Raw genomic sequence first — 27,787 nt, 5'->3', positions numbered from 1 at the left:
GTGTGTGTGTGAGTGTGTGTGTGAGTGTGTGTGTGTGTGTCTGTGTGTGTGTGTGTCTGTGTGTGTGTGTGTGTCTGTGTGGGGTGTGTGTGTGTGTGTGTGTGTGTGTGTGTGTGTGTGTGTGTGTGTGTGGTGTCTGTGTGTGTGTGTGTGTGTGTGTGTGTGTGTGTGTGTGTGTGTGTGTGTGTGTGTGTGTGTGTGTGTGTGTGTGTGTGTGTGTGTGTGTGTGTGTGTGTGTGTGTGTGTGTGTGTGTGTGTGTGTGTGTGTGTGTGTGTGTGTGTGTGTGTGTGTGTGTGTGTGTGTGTAAATATCTCAGTTTTTACACTACATGTGAACTTGTTTGCCTTTTTTAAGGATAAGGGGTAGTGTGACAGAAATTCCATGTGACAATAAAATGAGACAAAAGAGACAGTTGTAATAAGGGAAGTCGAGGGGTTAAAAAGATTTATTATAAATATTTGATGAGTGATGACACGATGCAGCCTCACTCTTGTCCACACAGACTGGACTTCAGGCATTGGTGGAGGAATCCTGAAACAGTAAAGAAAAAACTATAAGTGCAAATTTTACAATACATCCAATTAGATTTAGATTTTGTGGTCGTTATTTCTATCCATCTGAAATCAGATTTTCTTTATTAAAAGAGTGAAAGAGTCTGGAGAAGATGAGAAGAACACTGCTGCAACATGGTTCAGCATGAACAGTTTGGTGGTGGCTCAGTGATGTTCTGTGGAGGCAGATCCATGGAAGGACACACAGATCTCTACTGGCTAGAAAATGTCAGTCTGATGCCATTATGTATCAGGATGAAATCCTTGAACCCAGTGTCAGACTCTACACTGGTGCAGTAGGTCCTGGGTTCCTCCTGATGCATGATAATGTCCAGCCTCATGTGGCAAGAGTCTGCAGCCAGAACCTGGAGGATGAAGTGATTGGTCCATGAGATGCCGCCAGGTTGCATATATCCATTTTTTTTTTTTTTCACAGTGAAATCTGATGTTTTCAAAGTGTTCCTTTGATTCTTTTGAGCAGTGTATATACAGTCTATGCTCCAGCTCTAGTGGTCACATGGTTTGTTCTGTGAAGAGACTGTCGGGAGACTGTGGATGTTGGACCAGGGGAACTTTTCTTGTTGTCAGAATGAGACATTTGACCTGTGACAGATCCAGAGTTGAGTCTGCAGACAGTAGAAGGTGATGGCTCTCTCAGATGAAGCACGACGTCCTCCTGGTTTACATAAGAACTCTCCACAAATGTTTTTCCTGATTATTTATAATGACTCATGGTCATAATCAGAAAGTTCAGACCGGCAGCCCTGACTGGGGCCTGTTGTAAATCCACTTATCATATTTATATTCTCAGTTTGGAGATATGAGTGTTAGTTACTCAATCAAAACATTAAGAATTGAAGAAATTAAGGTTTACAGCTCAAAATGAGTCCCCTGAGACATTAAAAAACAACTAATTGTTATTACCAAACTTACTTGTTGATTAAGGCCACTCAGATAATCAAAACCAAATCAAAATCACTATTTGAATGGACGTAATTAACAAATCACAAATACTGCAGTTTTTGAAGTCCCACCATTTCCTCTACAAACACAATCTCCTGTCTTATTGTGCAAACAAACTGTAGTTTAGACCTGCACACACAAATGTGATTCTTGTATTAGTTTGTCAGTTTATGTTTGACTCTTTTGTGAATTCTCCAGAATCTTATTATTAAAAAACTTGAATTACAAATCTAATCAATCACAATGTCAGGAAAATCACAATGAAATATTTATCTTAAATTGTGCAGTCTTATTGTCCATTTCAAATGCCACCTTTTCTTCCTTAAATTCATTTAACCAGGTTGTTGTAGATAAAGTTGCAGAATAATTTTACATCATTTCCTTCCACATTCAGAAATCTCACAGTGTCGACATCTTATCAGTGAACACACTTTATTTCATAAGTTAAATCTACACACAGCCTGCAGTCCACAGTCTGCACAACTAACTGACCTCTTTACACAACTAGAGACATGATACATTAGGAGTTGATAACTTTCCACAACAAAAATGAAACCATCTACCAGAGTAAAAAGTGCAATGGGTGGAGTTAACACACAAAAATATGCTAATCACATTTGTGTTATTATTATTCATGAATTTATTTATTTAAAATATACAATGGAATATACCACAGTATAAACTGTAACTGCTGGAGGCTTAAGAATTCACAGCTCAGCATGTGTAATATCTGCATTATACAAATGTTACAAATGTAGAAAAATAATAAATAAATACATTCACATTTTATATTTCAAATTCCATACAAAATGCTTTTGTTTCCTTGGCTTTGGGATTTGTGCAATAATTAGGGAAAGAAAAGAAAGAAAGAAAGAAAGAAAGAAAGAGACAAAAGGGACATAAATACAACAAATTTGGGTTTTGGACGATGAAATTTACAGCAATGGATATGAAATTTTGATAGGATTGTTGTGGCAAAAATGATATATCTCTTGAAGATAAATAATGAATCCATTTGCGAAGCTTGATGAGTTTTTGGAATATAGACCAAGGTTTATTCTTGTTACAGCAGATATGGACAGGGCCTAGTCCTGGCCTGGCCAAAGCCCAACAGCCTCTCCCTCAGCAGCAGCATGTCTCTACTCCATTCTTCCAGAGTCCCCCTCCAGTATCTGCCCCGTATCTATCCCGTATCTTCCCCAGAACATTTGAGCTCTGAGTATTCATACAGAAATACAAGTTATACACATATCAAAGCAGAGAGACTTTGGTTTCAGAGGCTGTGCTAAATTAACATAGTTGAGGACAACAAGGTCTGGGTTTCAGGTAGAAATCACATTCATTTACACATAGACAGATTGAAAGAAATCTTTCCATCTAAATTTCTATCACAGGATTTGTAAGTATTGATATTAGTAAGTTCAGCACATATATATTTTTTGTAGCAATATCTTTCTCCAAGACAAAAAGTACAACAAGTTTTTTATTTATTTTTTTAAAAACTTGTTGTATGTACTTGTTGTATGTATAGTATATAGCCTGTCTGCAGTATGAGCCGTTTATTACCTGGCCAGCCAGAACCACACATTTTGTAGAAGGGACTGGCTCATCAGGCAAAGCCATTTACACACTGCCACATTGTTTAGAAAAGTTCAGAATAATAAAATAAAGTTGGATAAAGTTTGTTTTTTGTACTGAATTCATGTCGCTTTCCATATTGATTGATTGATTGATTGATTCGTTTTTATTTCGAGTTTGTGCCAAGAGAGAAATAATCATATATTCTACATACACATTGTAAACAACAGAAAAGCACATTTCTCGAAAAGGATTGGGAAGAAGAAAAACTTATATGAACCCACCCCTATTCCTATATAATATAATGTGACTGATAAAATCTCCAGTGTTATTTATTTTTACAAAAGATTACACCGTCTGAAAACTGCACTGTACGTGACACAAATACCTTCAATCCACATAAGAAATAAAAAAACTGAACCAAATTGTGGGAACGTTTGATATTTGAGTATAATTCCTCCTTGTTGCTGATTGGTGGTTGACAGTCACATGCTCCGTTGGACCAATCAGGAGACAGGAGAGGCGTGGCTCTGCAGTAAACACTTCACATCCCACACTGCACCGCGGGGTAGTGGCACTTTTAGTGTCTTTTCTGCAGCTTTTCTCCTGCACCTGCAAACAGAAACTCATAAAAACATTCGGACACCCTGTAGCACTTTTAATCCGAGTTATTCCTCCGCTTTATCTCCTCAAATCGTCTTTTTGTCCGGTTGCGGTGAAGGCATTTTTATTGGACTGTGAAAATGGCGTATCCGGGATTCGGAGCAGCTCCAGGTGGATTTCCAGGCGCGGTAAGAAAACTCCCAAACTGTGAATAATCTTCTGAAAGTGCGTTCAGTATAAAAGATTCAGCTCGTGTTTGTAGTTTCATTTTAATCACCGGTGTAATAATCCCGGAAATTGGCAGGAAATGAAGGTTTACGCCCAAAACCGAGTGTCCCGGGTCTTTAAACTGCTCCACACTTGTTATGACAGAAGTTGCCATTAAAACGTGCTTAAAAATTGGAAATGCACATGTTTACAACTTTACTTCTGCGAGTAGCACGTAGATTTCATTCAGTAATAATAGAAGGCGTAATAAAAGCCACACCTTGTCTGTAATATAGTAATAAAAACATTCCTATTGTCTGCCCTACTTACATGTGTTTGTAATCCCTCTGTCCAGGATCCATAGCGAGGAGAAATTCACTTCTGTCACTGGACAAAAGTTTTTGATCAAAGATGTTTCACAGCTCATCCAAGATGCTTCTTCAGTTCTGTTCAGATGACAGAATTGAATTTCTAATTTTCTATGACTTACTTATCCTTCTTTTTTTTTTCTTTTTTTTTTTATTGGCATCAGATATCCACAACCAGTTAAAAGTTTGGACACGCTTTTCATTTTTGTTTATTCCCATGATTATTTACATTTGAGGGTCTCACTGAAGCATCAAAACTCTGAATGACACATGTGGAATGGAGAAAACAAGAAATAAACTGAAAAGAACTCCAATAATGCTTTAGATTTGTTAAAAATCCCTTTACCCTTTGCTTTGATCATTGCACTTTGCACTTTTTTTTTTTTTTTTTTTGCATTTCTTGACCTTGAGGCACAGCTGTGAAATGAAAACCATTTCAGGAGACTTCATCATGAAGCTCATTGAAAGAAGGACAAAGGTTTTACAGCACTGTTGACGAAGCAAAGGGTGGAGACTCTGAGGATTTCAATCTAAAGTATAAAAAATATTCAGAGTTAGTGGCAGTAGCAGCAGTAGTAGCTGTAGTACTTGTAGTAGCAGTAGTAGTAGCATTAGTGGTAGTAGTAGTAGTAGTAGCAGCAGAAGCAGCAGCAGCACCAGTAGTAGTAGTGTCATGTTCACTCTTTTATCTGATTTCTTAACCTGTCAGGTATTTTCCAAACCCACTTTATTTCTAGAGCACATTTTACAAACAAAGCATTTTCCAAAGTGCTGCACAGAGATCCTAAAATGAAGACAACAAAAAGATAAATTGCTAAAATTTGGTCACACCAGTCCTAAAACCAGCTAAATCAAATTAAAAGGGAAAAAAAAATCATAAAATAGCAGTAAATAGTAAAATAAATAAAAGACACAGAGGAGCACACAACTCACACCGTGATAAAAGCCACAGAATAAAAGTGAATTTTAAGACGAGACTTAAAACTCTCTACTGTAGGGCCTTTTGGGACATGGGGGGACAGAACATTCCAGATTTTGTAGTTGGTCACAGAGAAGGTCCTGTCCTCCTGGTTTTAAGTCTCATCTTATGCCACACGAGCTGGAGCTGGACCTCGGACCTCAGAGCTCGCTGAGGAGTAAATGTGGATGAGGTCCAAGACGTAACGTGGGGCCAGTCCATTCAAATCTTTAAAAACAAACAATAAATCTTAAAATCAAACTGGAAGCTGGTGCAACAACACTAAAATTGAGGTAATGCGCTCACATTTTTTGGTTCCAGTTAAAGGTGCGCAGCAGAGTTTTGGAGCAACTGTAAGTGAGAAAGTTCAGGAGGCTGATGCCAGAGAGAAGTGCTTTACAGTCATTTAAACAAGAGGAGATAAAAGTGTGCGTGACCTGTTCAAACGATTTAAAAAGAAATACAAGGTTTAATTTTAAATAAAAGACGCAATTGATAAAAGCCAGATTTTACAACCACATTTACTTGTTTGTCAAATTAAAAATCCCTGTCACTGTTAAGACACTGGAGGAGAGGTGTCAGGGGGCAGGAGCAAGTTTTTTTAAGTGACAAGTAAATTTGGCAATCATCTGTGTAGAAGTGATATTGAATGTTATATTTTTTAAAGATTTGCCTCAGTGGGAGGAGGTACAGAAAGAGCGGGAGCAAGAATTGAACCCTGGGGGACTCCACAAAAAGCTCAGTTTTCACAAACAAAGAACAGTTTTCAATAAATTTCAATATAAATTGTAACTGTAAAAAAATGTTGTGTCCTAAGAACTTTTGAGTGCTGCTCGTGGTTCCTAAAGCTCTTCTGTCTGTTTTCCTATAGGGTCAGTCCATATGAAATCAGCTGCCCTCCCCTACAAGCCATCTCAGATTTGGCTGAAAAAAAGGCTGAAAAAAATTCAAAACATTTCTAAAATCACCAAATGCAAGAATCTAAAATTTTAGTTCAATCCCTGGAATCGTTCCTGAGTTATGGCCCGTTGAAATTTTGGGGCCAAATTTGGACTTTTTCGGAAGCCTTAATTTATAAGCATGTTTGAGAGACCAGAACTTCAAAAAAAGCTGAAAATTGTATTATTGTAGATTCTTGGTCATAGATTCTGAATCGGTTGTCAGATATTGGGTATTTTTGTTATGGGTGGTGCAAATCTCACATTTGGTTGCCGCTCAATTTTTTTTTCCATTTTTGAGGTCCAAGATCTATTTAATCCAAGCAGATATTTACAAACTAACTGTTGAACCTGAATATTGGAGAGAATGAACATTTCTGACAACAATCTCACACTTTTCTGAGCTTTCATGTGGATGATGTAGAGTCCCAAATATGGTCACAGCCCAAATGTGACCTTTTTGGCCCCTTCTTTGGAGCCTCGGTTCCCCATGTGGCACAGTTAGATGTTGATACATATTTTACCAGAGAAACTTTGGCATATTCTGATTAGTTTAAAGTAATAAAAGGATCTACTATTAACTTCCTAAATTTCAAACGGAATTTTTGAAAATGAGCTCTCATGGGTCGTTTTTGGTGGAGCTTAGGGACTTGTCTACCTGATAGAAAGATTCACTTACCTTTAATAGACTTAAACACTATTTGCTTGTTATAAGGGAAGACAATTGGAGATTATTTGTGGTACATTGCTCGGAAAAGTGTCATTAATCTTTTAAGAAAATTCAACTGTTAACACATTTTTTCAGCCAAATCTGAGATGGCTCACAGGGGAGATTCCTTGAAATTGGCTGATTTCATATGGACTGACCCTATAGACAAAAATGCGTTGTCAAAAATATGCATGAAAGGAATAATTTCTTTTTATTTATTTCATTTCAGCAACAGGACCCTTTGTACGGATACTTCGCCTCTGTTGCCGGGCAGGTAATGCCATAATAATATAATAATAACTATAACATCTGTAAAAAATCTGTTTATTAATGTCTGATTTGTGTATTTCAGGATGGACAGATCTCTTCAGACGAGCTCCAGCGCTGTCTCACCAGTTCAGGCATCTCTGGCTCCTACAGCCGTAAGACCTTTGATTTTATAGACTTTTATAATTCTATTGACATCTAAGCATTGTATATTTAATTAGTCTACTTCAGTAATGAACTTAAATCTAATCTTTATGCATTTAGTGATGGTGGGGTCAAAACAAATGAAACCAGTAGGGCTCTAGTTGAGATTCTGAACTAGGTTTTAGGTAGGACTCAACCAGGACTCAACCAGGACTCAACCAGGACTCAACCAGGACTCAACCAGGACTCAACCAGGACTCAACCAGGACTCAACCAGGACCAGTGTTGGGAGTAACGCATTATAAAAGTAACGTAATGCATTGCTTTTTGCTGTAGCAGTAATGTGGCATTACAGGTAAAAAAAGTGTTAATATTTTACTCGGTACAAATGTCAGTCACGCACATTACACTGTTTTTTTAACCTGGATTCAAGTGGTGGGTTTTTCGTTTTTCTTCATACAAATTTGCTAAAATCGTCACCATATCAGCAGTGGTGAAACCCCGGAGACATGCCTGTGTAGACCGCCCAGGAAAGGACCGGTGCAGAACTCCACGCTCCACGGGGCAAACCGCAGCTGAAGTTCTAGTCCAAGATTAGTCCTGGTTTAGACCTGGTTCAGTTCTGGCTTAGACCTGGTTTAGTTCTGGTTTAGACCTGGTTCAATCCTGGTTCAGTCCTGGTTTAGCTCTGATGTAGTCCTAGTTTAGTCCTGATTCAGTCGTGATTTAGTCCTGGTTCAGTTCTGGTTGAGTCCTGGTTCAGTCCATATACGGCGCAAAAGTTCAGCATTTTCACAGTTATTTTGGTGAGAGTAACTCAAAAGTGCTGCAATAGTCATGTAATGTTTAACATTTTAAATACAGTAATATTGTAATGTAACAAATTACTTTGAAATGACAGTAACAAGTCATAAATAACACATTACAGTTTTAAAGTCACTTGCCCAACAGTGACCAGGACTAACCCAGGCAGACACCAAAACCTTATTTCCACTGATCCCCCCGTGAGTTAACCTGAAGAGTGTGTTCACCTGCTGCCTGTGAGATTAGAGCGCTCTCACCTTTACCCTGTGCTCATGAACTCTAATCTGATGGAACCTTTTTATTGTACCTGATGATAGGACGGAATCTACTCAGAGATTTGGTTATTTTAATGATCAGTGATTAACCTGGGTTTGTTAAAAGTGCTGAGTTTAAGTTTAAATTTTTATGAACTGGACCTATCTCAGTCTCCAGATATGAAGTAAACAAATTCAAATCAAATATAACTTTTAATGCTGATTTATTCTTAATTACAAAAATATTGAATAAGATGGCCTATTTATTTGGTTCAAGACAGTTATCCAATCAGAAAGCAGAATGAGCCTCACGTGACTCTCTCATGTGGGTTGTCAGTTTGAATGCTGAAATCTAGTTATTTTAAGCCTAAAAGTCTTCTCTCTGATCTGAACGGTCTCCACCTAAACCCCAGCACCTGCACCAGTCCTGAGTCAGTGCTAGTGCCGCCTCTGCAGTTCAGAACCTCCAGAATGAGACATGGTTTAGCCGTATAGTGAGAATGAGAAAGGTTGTTGTGACTGTGGTACTTTTTAAAACAGTAGACTACATGACGTTTCTTTAATGGAGAGGTTTACAGCCACTCGTCTGTCAGTAAAAGCATATGGTTTGAAGCAGAAGCAAAACTTTGGAGGAAAAACTGTGTTTACACAAAATGGACTCTTGTGAGCTTTAAGTCAGGTCATAATGTTGTTACCTCACCAAAAACAGACGTGGAGTTGTGTTTTGTTTCATTCACACATGTTCGAGTAACTCTTTATTATTAGCCACAACTCAAAATGCTTTGACCTTGTGGAACGTTGTCGTGCAGTGATAGTTTTCCAAGTTAACATCTCTTTGTATGTAGTTCAGGAAAGATTGGCAATCCCAGGGCTGGAATGATCCAAATGATTCTAGTGAGGGTGTATGGAGTTTAAAAACACAGTGGAAGGTGGAACAGACCATTTTCTGTTTGAGAGAAGAACTCAGTCTAAATATGCAGGGTTTGTGTGTTTAAAGATTTGTGAATGAAACAAAACACAACTCCAGGTGTGTGTGTGATGAGGTGAGTCATTTAAGTGCTAATGAGTGAAATATAACAGAACAAAGGACAGGTTTAAATCTGTTTTGCATTTCATGAATCCAGTGAAGCAACATTCTCTACAGTTTATCTGATGAAGACACATCGTAAAGTAGTTTGAGGAATATTTAAAGGTGCATTATGTAACTTCTCTGGTTCACCTGCTTGTCTGCTTGTATGGAGATAATTACATTTAATATCATACTGTGGAACATTCCGAGCAGTAATTACATACTCATTTTCTGCAGGTATTAATACTAAAAAAGTCCCATTGAGGACAGAAATTAATTTTTCCTAAATGCCTTTAGAGTGATCTTGAGCTCTATCAGAACCAGTATAAGTGCACATGGACTAGTACCATATTTGTCAGAATATAAATCACACCAGAGTATAGGTTGCACTTTTTGGGGGAAATTTATTTTATAAATCAGAGACCAGAAACTGATATTTCATGTTGAAAGGGAAGTTAGTAAGAGTAATAATAACAATAGAAGAGAGAACAACAGACTGTTAACGTCACATATGAACAGTTCTTCAGATAAACTATAACATAAACAACAGAACAGAACAAGTTTATCAAACTCTCCATCTCACTCCAAATCACTAAATATATTAAATTCTCCTCACCTCCAGAGGTAAACAGAGCACCGCTTCCTCTTCTGTGTCGCTGTCGTCAGACTCAGCATCAGTTCCAGTTAGAATTATTCGGGTCTTTCTGAATCCCGACAGGATGGTTTCAGTGTCACTGAAGTCCAGACTTTGTCCGTCCATCCAGTGACTTCAGGAAAGTTTCATGGTGCATCCTCCCAGTGTCACAAGTTTCTCTCTCAGTTCAAACTTTCTTTCTGCTGCTTGATTATTGTTTTCAGCTGCAGATTTCACGACTTGCAGTTTGTAATCTGCAAGATATGATTTTGTTTTTGGGGGCATTTGTGTTCAGTCTTCTCAGTCGTCTTTATAAGTTTGTTTAAATGTAAATTGTTCAGTGGTGCAGAAGTAATGATGCGATCACTGACATGATACAGACAGAACAGAGGCTCTTTCTGCAGGAGACATGTGCAGTAGAGTGAAGTGACAGTGGTACAGGAGGAACAGGAGCAGCAGATACTCACACACAAGACTAGAACCTCTCCACGCTTCAGTGTGAACATTTTAATATATAAGTCGCAGGAAACGCCCAAACCATGAAAAAAAAGTTCAACTTATAGTCTGAAAAATACAGTATACGCCCATGGACACTATGGAACCTACGTGGACCACTGAGGGATTACACACTTATAATAATTGCATGATAAGATAAAAAAAAAGTACTTCAATTTTTTATGTTGAAAATCACATTTTATGGTTCATTATCATCAGAGTTGGTATTAAGTATTGAATCTTTTCCTTAGTATCAAAATCAAAATGAAATTTGAGTATGGTGACACGCTGCAAAGCAGTAATGGTTCCATGAAGACAAACAGGTGGCAGACTCTCCACCTGAAAAGTTACATAGTGTGCCTTTAAATATATTAAAGTCTAATGAAGTTGTTTATGTTTAACCTAATTATTATGTGTGTGTTTTTTATAGCGTTCAGCCTGGAGACGTGCAGACTCATGATCAGCATGTTGGACGTATCCTTTGGCAACGGTGTATTAAACAATGTATTACTCTATAAATGAAGAATTTCAAAGACATGTTCAAACTTGCACCTGTAGTAGTAGTAGTAGTAGTAGTAGTAGTAGTAGTAGTAGTAGAGCAATCATAATTTAATCAAAACACTTTCTAAATTGTAAATGTCCTTGTGTGTCTGTGAACTCTTATTCTGTGCTAACCCTGTAGTTTCAATCTCTCAAACATGTTCTGAAATGCCCCAGTGTGTCAGATGCCCTCCCTGTCTCTCCATCTGATCCTATTGTGTGTAAAAGCTGCCAACCCTGTAGTTCAGATCAACAACATTACACAGATTGTGTTGGATTAGGTTACAGTTGAGAATTCAGTCCTGTCTTGAATATTCCAGCTCCTGGTTGTGTTTAAAGAGTACATATTATATTTCAAACATATTTGCTTGTCCTGTCACACTTGGTGAATGTTGGTTGGTTCCTTCACAGTTTTCCTCAGAGGGATTATTCAGGCTCGATGGGCTTCAATGAGTTTAAGGAGCTGTGGGGGGTTCTGAACCAGTGGAAGACCACGTTCATGGGCTACGACCGAGACCGCAGCGGAACAGTGGATCCACAAGAACTGCACCAGGCTCTGAGCAGCATGGGTATCCAACTACTGCTACAATACATCAGCTCATGTCATCAGCACGCTCACTGAATCTGAGCTTTTTTAACACAATCTGACCAAACAGAACTGTCCTCTTCTCCTCCGCTCATCCTCCTCTCCTCTCCCCTCTCTTCCACTCCTCTGCCCTCTCTTCCACTCCTCTGCCCTCTCTTCCACTCCTCTGCCCTCTCCTCCATTCTCTCCTAAGTTCATCTTCTGTTCCTCAGCCCTCTCCTCTGCTCTTCTGCCCTCTCCTCCTCTTCTCTAAGTAGAAAGTCAATCCGAGCGTTGGTAGAGGTGATGTGCTCTGTCTTTTGTAAACATGTCCAGCAGAGACGCACACGAACAGTAACATTTTGGCCAGTGTTGACATCTGTCTCTGTTTTTGGTCTGTAAATCTAACGCTGTATAAGTAGCACAAAAATACAATAAAACAGTGTAATGTAGAGTCATGTGCAGTGCAGCAAATGAACAGAGCAGCCATGACCAAACCGCAGTGAAACCTTTCATTTGCCATGATTCACAATGTTAATTACATTATGATTCATCTAGTTAGTATGCAGTTGGCTTTTTGAAATCAAACTCTTTGAATGAAAAAAATGAACAAAGTAATATCATTTACACTTGACATGTAGATGTAGAAGTGGAAATGACTTCATCTTCTTAAATTTTCACAATTTTTACCTCCGCCAAGGAGGTTATGTTTTTGCCGGCGTTTGTCTGTTTGTTTGTTTGTTTGTCTGTTAGCAACATAACTCAAAAAGTTATGGACCGATTTTCAGTATTTGTTGGAAATGTGAAAAGGAAGAACTGATTTCATTTTGGGGGTGATCCGGAAGAAATCCTGGATTCTGGATCACTTTGAAATTTTAGTTAACATTGTGGTAAATGGGGCCAAAAATTTAGTTTCTCAATATCTCGGTTAATTATTGACCAAACCCCATGAAATTTGACTCAGGGATGGACAATGGGATCCTCTTTCATATTCCAAATTGAAAGATACGAGACAAATATTTATGGAAAACACAATTAATATGAGGGGGACTGTAGTCCTTGGCGGAGGTCTGCGCTCTCTGAGTGCTTTTCGAGTTGTTCTTAGATTAGGGTGCGTTCATGTGGCATCAGCACACTGTAGAGTCTGTACAGTTGAACCTGAGCTGGAGACAGGTGAGAGAGTCAGGTGGAGTTTGCTGTGGAACTGTTAGGTGCAGATTTGTTGACCTGGTCTCTGTAATTCCTGGTCCTATCCACATGAAATAAAAACTGGCTCAAAGTTCAGCATCTGAAATGATTTTTTCACAACAGCTTCAGAAAGTGGAGCCATTATTCCACCCCAAAGACCAGAGTGTTTCAACCTAAAGGACTTTTAGATTAAGACATAAGATTAATATGACAAGTTTGTAAAGATGATCCCAAATGAGAAGGAGAGACATTTGTGGAGATTTTTTTTCAAAAACTGTGACTCTCTCATAGAGTTATACAGGCCCCTGCTCCATCTGAAGTCTTTTGTGTCTTTTGCAGGCTACAATCTGAGTTCTCAGGCTCTGAACTGCATCCTGAAGCGCTACAGTCACCACGGACGTGTCGGCTTTGACGACTTTGTTGGCTGTTGTGTCAAATTACGAGCTCTGACAGGTGAGGAAAACTCCTGTAACCTGCACAAGAAGTGGCAAAAAAAACCAAACCCAAACATAAATATTTTGTCTCATGTAATGTGGTAACCAAGAATATACGTATTTGTTTTCTTATGTAAGCTTGAGTATCAAAAAACCTGACAGGAGCAGAGCCAGAGGAGCAGACAGGATAGACAAACTCCACCCAGACAGAGGGAGAACATACAGAGTCCACACACATGCAACCCGGGAATCAAGCCTGAAACCTTCTTGAATATCTGGTACAGAGGAGGGAGATAAATGAGTTACTGTGGTTTGAGCTTTTGAGGAAACAGGAGATGAAATGGTTGAGTAATGATGAGAAAGGCTTTTGTTCAATACAGAATGGCTAATGGAGATAAAAACACAGATCAATTAGACGATTAAAAAGAGACCACGGCAAAGCCCTCCAAACTATTCTGTTTGTTTATATGTAGTTGACTCAAACTGCACTCACAACACTACACCTGCAGGGGGAGTTCATGCAAAAACCTCTATTTATGCAGAAAAAAGGACAAAGAAGCAATGTATTTATATAAAGAGAGATTCAACTTGTGAATGATGAGTTTACATGTGCATCAGTATCCCGGTTCTGACAGTATTCTGGATATGGCGTTTGCATGCTCTCAGTGAAACCAGAATACTCATGTCCCTGTGTACATGCGCCATAAGAGTATCCTGGATATTTACACTGGTTGCTATGGTAACTATGGTACAGATATGGCAAGGAGATACAGGACAGCCGCGGGGTATTAAAAGTCTTGAAAGGTCTTAAATTTCATGTTCCTAAATGAAGGCCTTAAAAAGTCTTAAATTATGTTGTCCAGGTCTTATTTTTTTCACAAAGGTCTTAAATTCCATTCGCCTATTTTTTGTTTACTCAACTGGGCTATAGTGCAATGTTAAATGGAGGGAGGAAAAAAACAACAACAAATCATGTAATGTGAATGAACATCTAACTTGTGTGCATATATGCTCAAACAAGACTTTGGTTTCTGGCGCTGGCAGGAGTGAGTAAAAAAACAGTACAGTGAACAACAGTTTGTTGTTGTTGAAAATGTTAAATGGTTGAAGCACTTTGAAAGACAACATGAGACAAGACAATGTGAAAGGTTGGTTTTAGGGATGGGCATTCGATGAAATTTTCTTAATCGATCGTCGGAAGAATTAACGATCGATTATCGATTAATCATTAATGTTTTTATATTAAAATGATCATCATTATTATTACTATCTGCACTACTAATCGGCATAAATAAATTCAATTTAACGAGATATTAACCGTAACGACTCTAGAGCCACATCAATCCGTTTGACATTATAATGTGTTTAAATCAGATTTGTTCAACTCTCACAGAAACGAAACTTAAAACCACATCACTAATTTACATAAACTAAGTGAAGATAAAACTCCAGCTCTTGTGTCGCTGATGTGGTGCAACTTCTGTCGGATTAAAAGACATGACTCAGGTGAATACAGGTTAGTGTGAACCAGATTTGCGTTTGTTAAAACCAGGACAGCGTACGGGGGGAGGGAGGTGGGGACTCGTCATCGACACTGCGCGACTCTCACCTGGTAAAACTTTTTCCCACTGGACACAAAAACATATGTGCTGCTTTGTACACTGTGCACATGGACTCACACTTGTCCCGAACGCAACGGAAAGCGTGGAATTTCTTGTACAAGTCATCGTTAAATACACATTTGTGCTTTGGTACGTTACAGACTGACCCACTGTTTGTGTCTCGCCCCTTCTGATGCAGAGACACATGTACAGACCTGTTTGATCTCCCTACGCTACACACAGCAACCTACATTTGGTTTGTCAATTAAAATTAACGTAATCGATGAAATTCTTAATGATCAATTATCGATTAATCGACTAATCATGCCCATCCCTAGTTGGTTTGTCTTGTTAGAATGTTATAAATGAGTTTTTTGGCCATTTTACACACAATGCATACAACTAAAAATGAGTTCTGAATGAGAATTTATAATAAAGGTATTTTTTGTTATTTAAAGCAGTGAGTAACGATCATTATTAGAATTGGATCTGGTGTTTTTCTTCCACATAATGGGTGAGATGTTGGTCTTAATTTTCATTGAAGTGGTTTTAAAAAGGTCTTTAAAAAGTCTTAAATTTGGGGGAGTCAAACCTGGGGATACCCTGAGATAAACATGTAGTAACTTTGGTAACTTCAGGCTTTTTAACAGGTTTCTAACAACAAAAAAGAAGATATACATTCAAGTAAGAACACAAGACTTTGGAGGTTCTGTCACAGCTTCAGTAAAAGACGTTTTTAATAGTTGAAAAATACAACACAGTGTCACAGAGTCAGTTTAGTTCAAGAGTTTTGTTACTCGAGTTTGCTCAGGCTCAGTACTGCTCCTGTTTACTGCATCTACAGGTCACAGTATCCTGGATACTCTCAGAAAAACCCAGTGAGAGTCTGATTTCTCATAACCGGCATACTGCTATATCCAGGAGACTGAAATTAGGATACTGCGTCTACCTGGACACTCACAAAACCAGGATACTTAAAATAACCTGATCATTACCAGGACACTCGAATGTATGTATACATACTCAAGTTTAATCAGACTTTTTACAGAGAAATACAAAAAAAATACCAATCTTCAGCTCACTTACACACTTCTCCATTCTGTTGTGGTCGCATATAAGCCCTTATTATTTGAAATACTGAAAAACTGGATATCTATTCCATGATATTGGTTATTCCAATCCAATCCACTTTATTTCTGTCACACATTTCACAAACAGTTTCCAAAGTGCTGCACAAATACATCATAATAACAATAATATAATGATAAAATAAACTACTAAAATAATCATACTAGTCTTAAAATAATAAAACCAGTAAAATAAAATAAAATCAAAACCATAGAATAGCAATAAATAAATCAAACCAATAAATAAATTAAATCAATAAAACTAATAAATACACATAAAAAATAAATAAAAGACACAGAGGAGCACACAACTCACGCAGTCTTAAAAGGCAGAGAATAAAAGTGGGTCTTAAGACAAGGCTTAAAACTCTCCAGTGTGGGGGCTGTTGGGACGTGGGGGGGCAGAGTGTTCCAGAGTTTATGGCCGACCACAGAGAAGCTCCTGTCCTCCTGGTTTTAAGTCTTGTCTTAGGCACCAAGAGCTGGAGCTGGACCTCAGACCTCATCAGACCATCAACCCAAAACATGCTACATAGGTCTCCAAGAACAGTTGATAGTCAAGGTCAATTAAAAATACAATCAATCAATGAACCTGTCCAGGGCACTGGTGCTAGTGGCACACTTCACCCACATTGCCTAGTATGAAAGTGGTGTGTGTGTGTGAGTGATGGTGGTGGTCAGAGGGACCGTTAGCGCCGATTGGCATGGCAGCCGTGCCTCTGTCAGTCTGCCCCAGGGCAGCTGTGGCTACAACAGTAGCTTACCATCACCAGGTATAGAGTGAATGAATAATATATGCTGAATGTAATGCTCTGTAAAGCGTCTTTGTGACAAAAAAATGTATGTGAAAAGCGCTATATAAATGGGGACTTACTTACTCAGAGTGCGTGGGGGCATAAATCTGGAGGAGGTCCGACCAACAATAAAATCTTAAAATCAACTCTAAAATGATCAGGAAGCGCAAGCGGAAGTGCAAAGACACAAGGATTGGGTTCATGTGTTCTCTCCTTTTTGTTCCTGTTAGAAGTCGCGCTGCAGAGTTTTAGACTCACTGTAGTCTGTAAAGTGCGTTTTGTGCAATGCTGGAATAAAGTGTGTTACAGTCGTCCAGGTGTGATGAAATAAAAGTGTGCACAACTTGTTGAAAAAGTTTAAAAGATAAAAAAGGTTTAACTTTAGATAAAAGCCGCAAATGATAAAAACTTGAAGAGTCAAATTTAAAATCACTGTCTAAGGTGACATAAAGGTTGGTGACTGTGGGATGAACATAGTTTAAGGTGAAGCCAGGAGTCCTCAAACTTTTTTCTCTGGGGGCCGCATTATCACTCTTGACTACAATGGGGGTCGAGGTCGAGTCGGGACCCTGACAACACAGATTATATTCTTTGAAAACCGCCACACTTTCTTTACATATCAGACAAACTGCATGGTTCTTCTCTGGTTCTGAACACGAAGTAATTGGTCGTCCACTGTTCTTCAAAAACCCAGAACTTTCCATCAAGTTTTGTACTCACCTTTTTGCTGTCTTTAACTGCACTACAGAACTCTGGTGGGGGTCAGAGGGGCCGGGGGGCCGGTCAGAGGGGAGTGACGGGCCAGAGTCTGCCCGCGGGCCTTAGTTTGACGAGTCGTGGGTTAAGCCGATATCCTTGTTGGATGTATAATTGGATATAATAAGACTTTTTACATGCTGATAATGTCTCATAATCTTTAAACTTTTATTTTCATTTAACTTTTCTATCCCTACATCCTGGTACCAGCAAATACCAAAAGTACTAGAACTGAAAAAGCTGGATTGGTGCATCCCAAACTAAGACTCAACCGATAAATCTGAATGACTAAAGGCTTACAGTCCTAACACACACACACATTTTAGCTCTTTTCTTTTTTTTTGCAGATCATTTCAGGAGGAGGGACACGTCTCAAAATGGACATGCCAACTTTGGCTATGACGATGTGAGTTTATTCAAAAAAAAAAGGAAAATATTATATAAAAATGTGCTTATTTACAATTTAAATGTAATCTTTTTCTGTTTCATTGCAGTTTATCCAAGTCACAATGAGCCTCTAAAGAAGATGTGAAATCACTTTTACTGTTTATTTTATATTACCACTATATAAACAATGTTGTCTTTACATTATTGTCAGAAGAATCAAAAGTCAGATACTAATCCATACTAAAACTGAGAGATTTCACACATATAAGAACACATGGGAATAGAAAAGAAATAATGTAGAAAATCACAGAGTGTTTTTTATTCTCATTGTGGTATCAGAATCGGTATTGAGTATCGAGTCTATGTACATTTTAGTATCTTGACAACACTCCATACTGTTATGTCATTGTCACATTCCATTTGAAATTTGCTCTGTAACTTTTCTGGAAGAGGGGGGAAAAAAAGTTTCAGCATTAAACATATCCACTGTATCTTGCATTTATTCAGTTACAGGCTCAAAAATACCTCGATAAACATGCATTCTTACAAGTGAGCACTGTTGCCTCTCCACAGATCTGACCTGTAGCTTGACCTAGAACTGTCATCTATTTGCATCCTTAGAGATAAAAGACAAGCAGGTGACAGACCCTCTGCTAGAAAAGTTCCATAGTTCTTTTTTCTAGAGCACTGTTCATCGTCACATTCCATTTTAGGGCATTTGCACAATTTTATTTCCTATCAGTGTGAACTAAACCATTCCTGTGCCTGACTAACACTGCAGCTTGAACTATTTTAGTGAAACATATTCAAAACTGTAACAATAAATACTGGAACAATGTAATGTGTTTGTAATTTTTATCACTGACATGCAGAGGAGGTAGAGTAACGTTACTTCAAAATAATATTACTCATGTACAAAGAAGTGATTTGAGAACTTGCTTACTCTGGGAAAACTAGTAAAGAGTAAGAGTAACTTAAATAGTAACATCTGATTTATAAATTGAAGGTAATGTAATTTGAAAGTGGAAATATGAGTCACAAAATCTGGTGTTTTCAGAGGACAGACCCAAAAATGAGACAAACTAAATCAGATGTGAAGGAGTTGCAAGAAACACAAACGTTCAAATTATTTCAGATTGTCACGTAAAGCTTTTGTCACTTTAGACTCACTCACAGTGGGAAGAGAAAGCACAATTTTTACTCAAGAGTAAAGAGTACTGTTACTTCAATAAATATTACTCAAGTAGGAGTAAAAGTATGCTGCTCAAAAAAGTGCAATTTCTTAAAAAAAAATTCTCATGTAAATGTAACTGAGTAAATGATTATGATTATAATTATCACTGAATTGTTACTGAGTACTTCCTCTTCACATGATGTGGTTCCTCAGAAAGTGTCAGTATAATTGAGCACGCACAGTCGTACATACAACTCTGCACACTAAAGAGAAAAATGTAGAGAACAAAGTGCATAATGTGTGCCATACTTTTATGATGGTGAATTCCATGGTAAACTATAAAACGAATGTGTTTTACAATCTTCTGTGCTCATTAAATCCTCTATAATGCATTAATTAAAATAGTGTGTGTTTTATATGGTTCTGTACTAGGTGGTAACTTTCTAAAAAAAAAAAAAAAAGTATATTGGAAATTTTTGTTTAAAGGTTTTACTATAGATATTACACAAAATTTTGTCTTGTGAGCTTTAAGAGTTGTTAATAATGTTGTTACCTCCTCAAAATCAGACCTGGAGTTGTGTTTTGTTTCATTCACACATGTTTGAGTCTTTTATTATTAGTCTGTCTACATCTCCAAAGGTCAAAGTGCTCTTTTCTACCTTGTGATGTCATGAAGTGGTAGTTTTCACGTTAGCAGTTACCATTAGTTGAGTAGAGATGGGCAATTCTAGGGGAAAAAAGTTCCTTCACATTTCTGTAAATTCAGTCTTAATCCACCAGGGGGAAACATCTTGCTTTAAAGAAGTAAGTGACATTTTAAGTTTAGTTTTCTTTCATTTTCACTCAGACTTCATTTCTGCATCACTAGACAATATTTTCATTACAGGTAAGTGCTTCATGCCTCTTCATAGGCCTATTCAGTTTATTTGTCACTTTAGAAGTTCACGTTTTCTGTTTGTTATAGGCTTTATAAAGGTGTGGACATGCTTAATTAGTATCTATTCTTTAGAAGTCCACCCATAGATATAGGGTGACTACAAAAAATAAAAAAAAACTGGGACATCCCCTTTTTTTTGGTGGTTGTAATAATAAAATGTGTTTTGGGCAACTTTTCTGTATTTTACCCTAAGAAATGACAATGTCTGCCTCTCTTTATTGTTGGCAGGGATCACATTGGTCACAAATAGGGACACCTGGGGAATTACTTATATAAAACTGGGACAAATCCCTGGTTTTGGAGAGATTTGCAGGAACACAGGGCTCGAAAAGTGTCCCAGGTAAATAGGAACATCTGGTCATGAGTACACTATTCTTTTTGCCAGTATCATTTTATAATCCTCATGTTTTACTTTAATTGGGTAATAAATTTCTTCAAACTTTTTTCCACACAAAAAAACATTCTCATCTTTAAAAGAAAAAAAAAAAAAAAAAATAAAAAAATATATATATATATATATATATATATATATATATATATATATATATATATATATATATATATATATCCCCAAGCTAACCGCCATCGTTTTGGTTGTATTTTCGAACTCCATCTCCCAGCGTGCACTGCTCTTTCGCACCGCCTCTTCCGCTTCCGTATCAACAGACTCAAACATGGCCGCTGTACGAGAGCAAAACCAAAGCACGGAGCGAGTTTAGTGTCAAATATCTACGTGAAATTCAAGTTGAGACAGAATGTTGGCGTGCGTGGACGTGGACACGGCGGAGGCGCGGCTGCAGCGCGTCACAGAGCTCCAGGAGTTCACGGAAACCTGCAGAAAACATCTGGAACATGTGTTCACAGAACTGCAGTGGAGACCCCCGTGTGAACCTCAGACTGAATCTGACCTGGAGGTAAGAGAGAGAGGGAGAGGAGGAGAGATGGGGAGAGATGGGGAGGAGGGGTGAGAAGAGAGAAAAGGAGAGAGGGAGGGATGGAGAGGAGGAGGAGGAGGGGGTAGGGAGAGTAGGAAGTGTGATGGAGCCAGCTTAAACCTGTGTTTGGAGGGGACCCAGATGGAACAGGGTGGAGAAACCAAGGAAGGGGATAAGGAGGGAGGGGAAGTGAGAAGGGGGTGAAGGAGGAGGAGAGAGAGAAAAGGAGAGGAGTAGGAAGTGAGAGAGGGAGGGAGTGGAGGGGTAGGAGAGGAAGAAGAAGCAAGAGGAGAGGGGTTGAAGGGGATTGACGGGACAGAGTTTAAAAAGAAGATCTACAGTTGTCTGGGAGTAATAGACTGAAATCCCCTGATCTAAGAACTTAGATTGGTTGTGGTTTGATTTAAGGAGGAGCTGGTGCAGTGCCCGTTTGATCCTGGTCACAGAGTTCCTCGCAGAAGTCTGGAGAAGCACAAAGAATCGTGTCACCTTAAAAAGATGAACTACTCCTCAGAGGAACAGGTGAGCAAGACACTCTCCAGGCTGGAACTCAGAGCGATATATCCACAACTCCACACACGACCAAATGAAGAAGATCCCATTCTGTTTGTATTAAAGGTGTACTATGAAGGGTCTACCTCAAGATGTAATTGCTTTGCCTAGAATGTTCCACAGTGTCTTTAAATGTATCCATCTTCATGGCGACAAATATCTGGTGCCAACAGGTCATTTGTTTTTTTTGTTTTTTTGCAGTAAAGCACTATTCTGGTCAGTGAGATGAATTCTTGTGATATTTGTCAGTTCACAAATCTCCCACTGTCGCGATTGTTCGTTTAAACAGTGGTTCAGGCCAATCACAGGAGCAAAGGTCAATCAATCATTGCATTTATGCAGCACCGTTCAAGACACTCAAAGCACTTTACAGATCATTGTTCATTCATTCCACTCAGTGGTAGAGCTACTACTGCAGCCACAGCTGCCCTGTGGCAGAATGGTGGAAGCAAGGCCCCCTTATTGGCCCCTTTGACAACCATCATCACTCACACATACATCACTTTCATACTAGGCAATGTGGGTGAAGTGCCTTGCCTAAGGACACAATGACTGCGCCCCCCTGTAAGACCTAATTTTCACAGTGTCTCCCATTCAAGTACTAACCAGGCCCAGTCCTGTGAGCTCCTGAGATCTGAGAGGATCAGGCTTTGGCCACATATCAGGTGAAGTAAACATGGGGACGCTGACAGAAGAACTTCTAACATTTGAGTAGAAATCCAGACTTTCTAGTTTGTGAAAATGGTGTGGAGGGAAACTCTTTGCACTTTAAATCGGTAAAACTCAATTCAGAGTTCAACCTGTAGAGACTCACACACAAAGAGGAAGTATTAGATGTTTTATTGAATGAGTCTCTTTGGCGCCAAGGCCCTGACAGAAGACACTGTGATGAAGGGCATGGCCGGTTAGATGAAGTTTAGGAGAGGTCTTTTTTTTTCTTCTCTTATGTGGTGATAATATTATGATAACATAATCAGTCCTACTTTACTCTGCTGGTTTTAGCCAACTTCAAACTCTTGATTCATTCATGTTTTTTGTTTGACAGGAGCAGATGCCTGACACGTCCTTCTGTTACAAGAACACAAATGTCAGGACCTTTGTCATGGGTGAGACACTAATCTCTGTCTTTTTATTTATTCACAGTGTTTTTCACCAAAGATCAAATCAAATGGATAAACTGTTATGGCAATATAAAGTAACATTACTACTATTACTACACCCTGTCCTTGGAGCATAACCCAAATCACACTGATCAGATTGTTGGTCACTGAAATATGTTTGTGCTTAGTCCAGTTCGTTTACCTGGGCACTTTCTGTATTTTCTTCATCTACACCCAGTGAATTTCATATCAGATATTGCTTAGTATTCATTTACTGTAAGGTGGAGGAAGAAATTGTGATGACTTGTATATTCCGAGATAGAATAGACTCATTGGTATCAGTATCAGATCAATATCATAGAATTGGATTAAAACATAAATCAACCCTCCTTTCTCTTTTTGTTACCTGTTGTAGATAAGATGACCCAGCATCAGGTGATTCTTCAGGCTCGTTCTGCTGCTCCGCTCATGAAGATGGAGGGCGTCTTTTGGCAAGGTCAGACTTCTGCAGTCGTCCACAAACCACAAATATGGCTCGTAGCAGATTGAAATGTGCAGCTCTGAATTGACTTCTACACATTTATCTGGAGTGAAAAGGCAGAACATGATGAATACTTGAATCTGATTGGTTGAAGCGTGGCAGCTGTGAAACAAACTGTAAAATCAAACTTGAGTTATATCCAGTTAAACTCAGACATCTTTCCCTTCACAAATGCTACAAAGTGTTTCCCTCTGCATGTCACAAACTAAATAGTGCTTATTTCTGCTAAAATCAGCTGATCGTCTGTATGTGTCACCACGTTTGTTTTGGTTTGTTGTAGTGCTTCACTTTTAGCTCTGCATCTGCTTCTTTGAGTTTTTTATACATTTCAGGTTTTTTTGTTTTGTTTTATATGCATTTATTTTGGGCAAGTAAATATTTACAGTCACATACAATAGAACATATAACATAAGTGAAATCATAATAGAAATGAAAATAACAACAACAAAAATTTCTATTATTATTTTTATTTTGCCCAAAAAGGAGTGGGAAGAAGAAAACGTATTTAATCCCACCCCTACTATTCATAATCTAACACAATGAGCTTTCTTTTGCGTTTTTCAGACATTTTGGTTTTGGTCCTCTTTTTCCTCTCAGAGTCGGACAGTTTGTCTCATATTTTTTGTTCCTCTCTCAGGGCAGTACAGCGGAGAACCTGTGGAGGTGCCGCAGAACCATAAGAGGGCGCTGTGTGACCTCACCGTGGCCGACCGATTGGCTCTGTACGATCATGTGACCAGCAAACTGTCCAGTCAGGAAGAGGCGGCTCCGTCCTCCAGTAACGAGGACCTGTACGTGGATCTGGTCAAGAAACTGCAGAAAGGTAAAACTATAATAAAGTGAGTCAAACATTGTGCTCCGTCTTCTCTGTCAGAGTAAACAAACAAAAGTAGAATTATGTCTTCTAGGGATGGGCATTCGATGAAATTTTCTTAATCGATCGTCGGAAGAATTAACGATCGATTATCGATTAATCATTAACGTTTTTATATTAAAATGATCATCATTATTACTATCTGCACTACTAATCTGCATAAATAAATTCAACTTTACGACATATAAACATAACGACTCTAGAGCCACATCAGCTGTTTGACATTATAATGTGTTTAATTCAGTTTTGTTCAACTCTCACAGAAACAAAACTTAAAACCACATCACTAATTTACATAAACTAAGCGAAGTTAAAACTCCAGCTCTTGTGTCACTGATGTGGTTGAACTTCTGTCGGATTAAAAGACATGACTCAGGTGAATACAGGTTAGTGTGACCAGATTTGCGTTTGTCAAAACCAGGACAGCGTACGGGGGGAGGGAGGTGGGGACTTGTCATCCACATTGAGCGACTCTCACCTGGAAAAGCTTTTTCCCTCTGGACACCGAAACATATGTGCTGCTTTATACTCTGTGCACATGGACTCACACTTGTCCCCAACGCAACGGAAAGCGTGGAATTTCTTGTACAAGTCATCGTTAAATACACATTTGCTCTTCGGCACGTTGCAGACTGACCCACTGTTTGTGTCTCGCTCCTTCTGATGCAGAGACACATGTACACACCTGTTTGGTCTCCCTACGCTACACATAGCGACTTACATTCAGTTTGTCGATTAAAATGAATGTAATCGATGAAATTCTTAATGATCAATTATCGATTAATTGACTAATCATGCCCATCCCTAATGTCTTCCAAATAGCTTTAGTGGTGCAGTGTCTCTGTTTGTGAACCTCTCCTTGTGTGAAAGTGGGATTGGAGTGAGTGGTTGTGGTGGGAGGATGGAGGAGATTGGCAGCCCCGAATTGCATCAGTCTAATGTAGCAAAGGAAAAAATTTAAATAATTTATATTCAAATTCTCAAAGTAGTCACCCTGTATTTTGTCAAAAAATGTTTAGGAAAAATAAAAACTCACACAATATAATATCATATAATAACAAAGAGAAATAATATCACAGCAGTCTCATTTTGACCCTTTGAGCTGCATTTACAATCTATCTGTGTTGTGGAAAAAAAAAATTTCTTATTACATGGAAAATTAGGGACAGCCTCTTTAAACATAGTTTGTGTTTTTAGACGAGGAGCAGAAGGAGCCCAAGACTCACCTGGAGCTCATGGCTGAGATGAGGGACTACAAGAGACGCAGGCAGTCGTACAGAGCCAAGAACGTGCACATCACCAAGAAATCCTACACAGAGGTATGAACATGCACCACACAGTACAATCCCACTGACATGATGAGGCTAACTGAAAACTCTGACATGTAACAACATAACACCAAGCTGAGTTCATGTGACAGAACAATATTCAAATACACCAGGTCCACACAGGTCACAATTCTGTGGGCAAAAATCTGCACATGTTAGATTCCACCTTTAACTGTTCTACTTTTAAATCCAGATTATCATCTAGCTCACCACTGGCAGTTTGATTTCACAAAAAATGTACTATGGGATTGTTGTTTGTGGGCCGCAGCTGCAGTACCTGGAGTGGCCACTAAGTGAGCTCGTGTCAGGACGGGGGGGTGTCTAATCCAGGTTTTATCACAGATTGTAGATGTAGATTTGGGATATTCCTTGGCCTCTGCAGCACAATGATGAGATCTGTGTTTCTGTGTTTTCTTCATTTGTGTTAAACACAGTTTGTTTTTGTCCAGGTGATTCGGGAGGTGATAAATGTGCACTCGGAGGAGCTGAGCCGACAGTGGAGAGATGAAGGGATCGACAGGAGTAGACGGGGGAGAGGGGAGGGGTCTGACAGGAGCAGACAGGGGAGAGATGAAGGGCCCGACAGGAGCAAACGAGAGGGGTCTGACAGGAGCAGAGAGTGGAGAGAAGAGGGGCCAGACAGGGGCAGACAGGGGAAAGAGGAGAGATCTGACAGGAGCAGACAAGAAGGGCCGGACAGGAGCAGGGAGTGGAGAGAGGAGGGGTCTGACAGGAGCAGGGAGTGGAGAGAGGAGGGGTCTGACAGGAGCAGGGAGTGGAGAGAGGAGGGGTCTGACAGGAGCAGACATCGCGATGGAGAACCCAAGAAAAAAAAGAAGAAACGCCAAAGGTGAGGAGCAGTTACAAGAGGAGTTTCACAGAAAAATAAATAAATACTTGTTTGTCTGGAACTTGTCAGTGATTTCTTTGAGAGGGGCTGGACTGTCTCTTCTCTGGTGTTGCCCGCGGGGATCGGAGGGGCTGGCGTGAGCTTTTAAGCCCACACCTCAGGTCCACCTGTTGAAATTCACCCTGGTGACCCTTTGGTGACACCCCAGTGACAGTTTTGTCACCGACCGGTGACTCCATCAGTGACACGTGGAGAAGAGTGATCAGGAGGAGTGACCTCTGATTTGAACCCGACTGGTTCTGTTATTGGATTTCTGTGCTTCTGTCACAGTTTGTCCATAACAAACACCATGTTCAGGCACAAGAGTTCGTCAGTGCATGAGGCTCCAGGACAGACAGGCCGGAGAACAGTGATCCATTTCGAAGAGTAGGGCAGAGCTGTAGAACATTTTCTGGTGTTGAGTTGGAGCAAGAAAAAGAATGCTTGAGGATCTCCTCAGTCTCACTGTCATGTCTTCTGAGGAAGCAGAGACTGAGGACTTGGAAGGACTAGGCCAGACATGTCCAAACTATGGCCCATGAGCCAAATCAGTCTTCCAGAAGAATTGGCCCAAATACCTTGCATCAATGAAAAATAAACTTTTTATTAGAAGTTTTTTGAAAATCTACCTTGATAAAGCTAATATTTATCATTTAGTGTGTGATTTTAAGGATCTTAGTGTGAATAAATACTGATGGCTCATTCTAACGTGTTAAACATGCACATATTTCAATTATTCCCTGTATTGAGCACCAGTCTATGGCCCTCGATCAGCCCTCTGATTCGTTTGTGTTTAGATATGTGGCCCTTGATGAAAAAAGTTTGGACACGCCTGGACTAGACCATCAGGCTGAAGTCACTGAGGTGGTCACAGTTTGTTCGAGCTTTGAGGATCTAAAGTCTGGGTCTTGCGATGTTATGTTTCTGGAGTTTGCCATAGTCCATATGTTTAAATGTTGTTTTGATATCAGGCAAAGTGCAACTATTTCAAAAGTGATTTATTTATGTATTTTATTTTTTTCCCAGAGATTCACGTTCCCCAGACGACCATCACAAACACAAGAAGAAGAAAAAGAAGGGAAAAAGGGAGGAGAGAGAGAGGGAGGAAAAAGAAGACAAGTGAGCCATACAACAGAGCACATGTTGTTAGAGGAGACATCCAATCTTCATGTCAAACAAACGGTGATACAGTTTGTGTGTGGGTGGGGGGGGTAAATTTATTCTTTTGTAAAATGATCCTAAAATGTGAAATAAAACATTTCTCTAATATAAGCTGTCCTTTTTTTTTTTTTTTTTTTTTTTTTTTTTTTTTAAACTTTCCTTTTGAGTCATTAACACAAGGAGAGTTAGTGACAAAGTGTTTAATATGAAGGTTTACTTTGGACTTTTGTAAAATTACAATATTTTGACCATGAATAGGTGACATTTCTGGTTACTTGGTTACTCCTGTTTAGTCCTGTTTAGTCTTGATTTGTTCGGACTAGTTAGGTCCTGTTTCAGTCCTGATTTGATCCTGGTTTAG

At 39.1% G+C, this 27,787-nt stretch overlaps 2 protein-coding genes across 4 annotated transcripts; both read left to right on the top strand.

Moving 5' to 3' along the window:
* Window positions 1–3,622: 3,622 nt before the first annotated feature.
* Window positions 3,623–18,776, top strand: sri (sorcin). The gene is made up of 8 exons (XM_020940711.2): window positions 3,623–3,884; window positions 7,106–7,150; window positions 7,229–7,298; window positions 10,974–11,017; window positions 11,505–11,652; window positions 13,176–13,289; window positions 17,896–17,954; window positions 18,043–18,776. The coding sequence occupies exons 1-8, from the start codon at window positions 3,837–3,839 to the stop codon at window positions 18,067–18,069; spliced, it is 555 nt and encodes a 184-aa protein (XP_020796370.1). The 5' UTR covers window positions 3,623–3,836; the 3' UTR covers window positions 18,070–18,776.
* A 1,903-nt stretch (window positions 18,777–20,679) lies between these two features.
* On the top strand, window positions 20,680–27,519 carry snrnp48 (small nuclear ribonucleoprotein 48 (U11/U12)). 3 transcript variants are annotated; one of them, XM_055163793.1, is made up of 8 exons: window positions 20,680–20,960; window positions 21,393–21,503; window positions 22,579–22,639; window positions 23,049–23,129; window positions 23,812–23,997; window positions 25,246–25,367; window positions 25,826–26,226; window positions 27,292–27,519. In XM_055163793.1, exons 1-8 carry the CDS (start codon window positions 20,802–20,804, stop codon window positions 27,386–27,388), a joined length of 1,218 nt encoding a protein of 405 aa, XP_055019768.1. In that variant the 5' UTR covers window positions 20,680–20,801; the 3' UTR covers window positions 27,389–27,519. The 3 variants fall into 3 exon arrangements, with proteins under 3 accessions (XP_055019768.1, XP_055019769.1, XP_055019767.1); XM_055163794.1 differs by having other exon boundaries at window positions 21,390–21,503; window positions 22,585–22,639; window positions 27,292–27,518; XM_055163792.1 differs by having other exon boundaries at window positions 21,390–21,503; window positions 27,292–27,517.
* The last annotated feature ends 268 nt before the right edge of the window (window positions 27,520–27,787 follow it).

This window comes from Boleophthalmus pectinirostris, unplaced genomic scaffold (assembly GCF_026225935.1).
Source record: "Boleophthalmus pectinirostris isolate CB_2022bp ecotype Guang Dong unplaced genomic scaffold, ASM2622593v1 HiC_scaffold_6, whole genome shotgun sequence".
NCBI lineage: Eukaryota > Metazoa > Chordata > Actinopteri > Gobiiformes > Gobiidae > Boleophthalmus > Boleophthalmus pectinirostris.
This window is presented reverse-complemented; position numbering and strand designations above follow the sequence as displayed.

Coding starts and splice junctions, on each gene's coding strand:
- sri (XM_020940711.2), top strand. CDS start 3,837: ATGGCGTATCCGGGATTCGGAGCAGCTCCAGGTGGATTTCCAGGCGCG. Junction 7,151..7,228: donor TCGCCTCTGTTGCCGGGCAG/GTAATGCCATAA, acceptor TGTGTATTTCAG/GATGGACAGATCTCTTCAGA. Junction 11,653..13,175: donor CCAGGCTCTGAGCAGCATGG/GTATCCAACTAC, acceptor TGTCTTTTGCAG/GCTACAATCTGAGTTCTCAG.
- snrnp48 (XM_055163792.1), top strand. CDS start 20,802: ATGTTGGCGTGCGTGGACGTGGACACGGCGGAGGCGCGGCTGCAGCGC. Junction 20,961..21,389: donor AGACTGAATCTGACCTGGAG/GTAAGAGAGAGA, acceptor GTTTGATTTAAG/GAGGAGCTGGTGCAGTGCCC. Junction 26,227..27,291: donor AAAAAGAAGAAACGCCAAAG/GTGAGGAGCAGT, acceptor TTTTTTTCCCAG/AGATTCACGTTCCCCAGACG.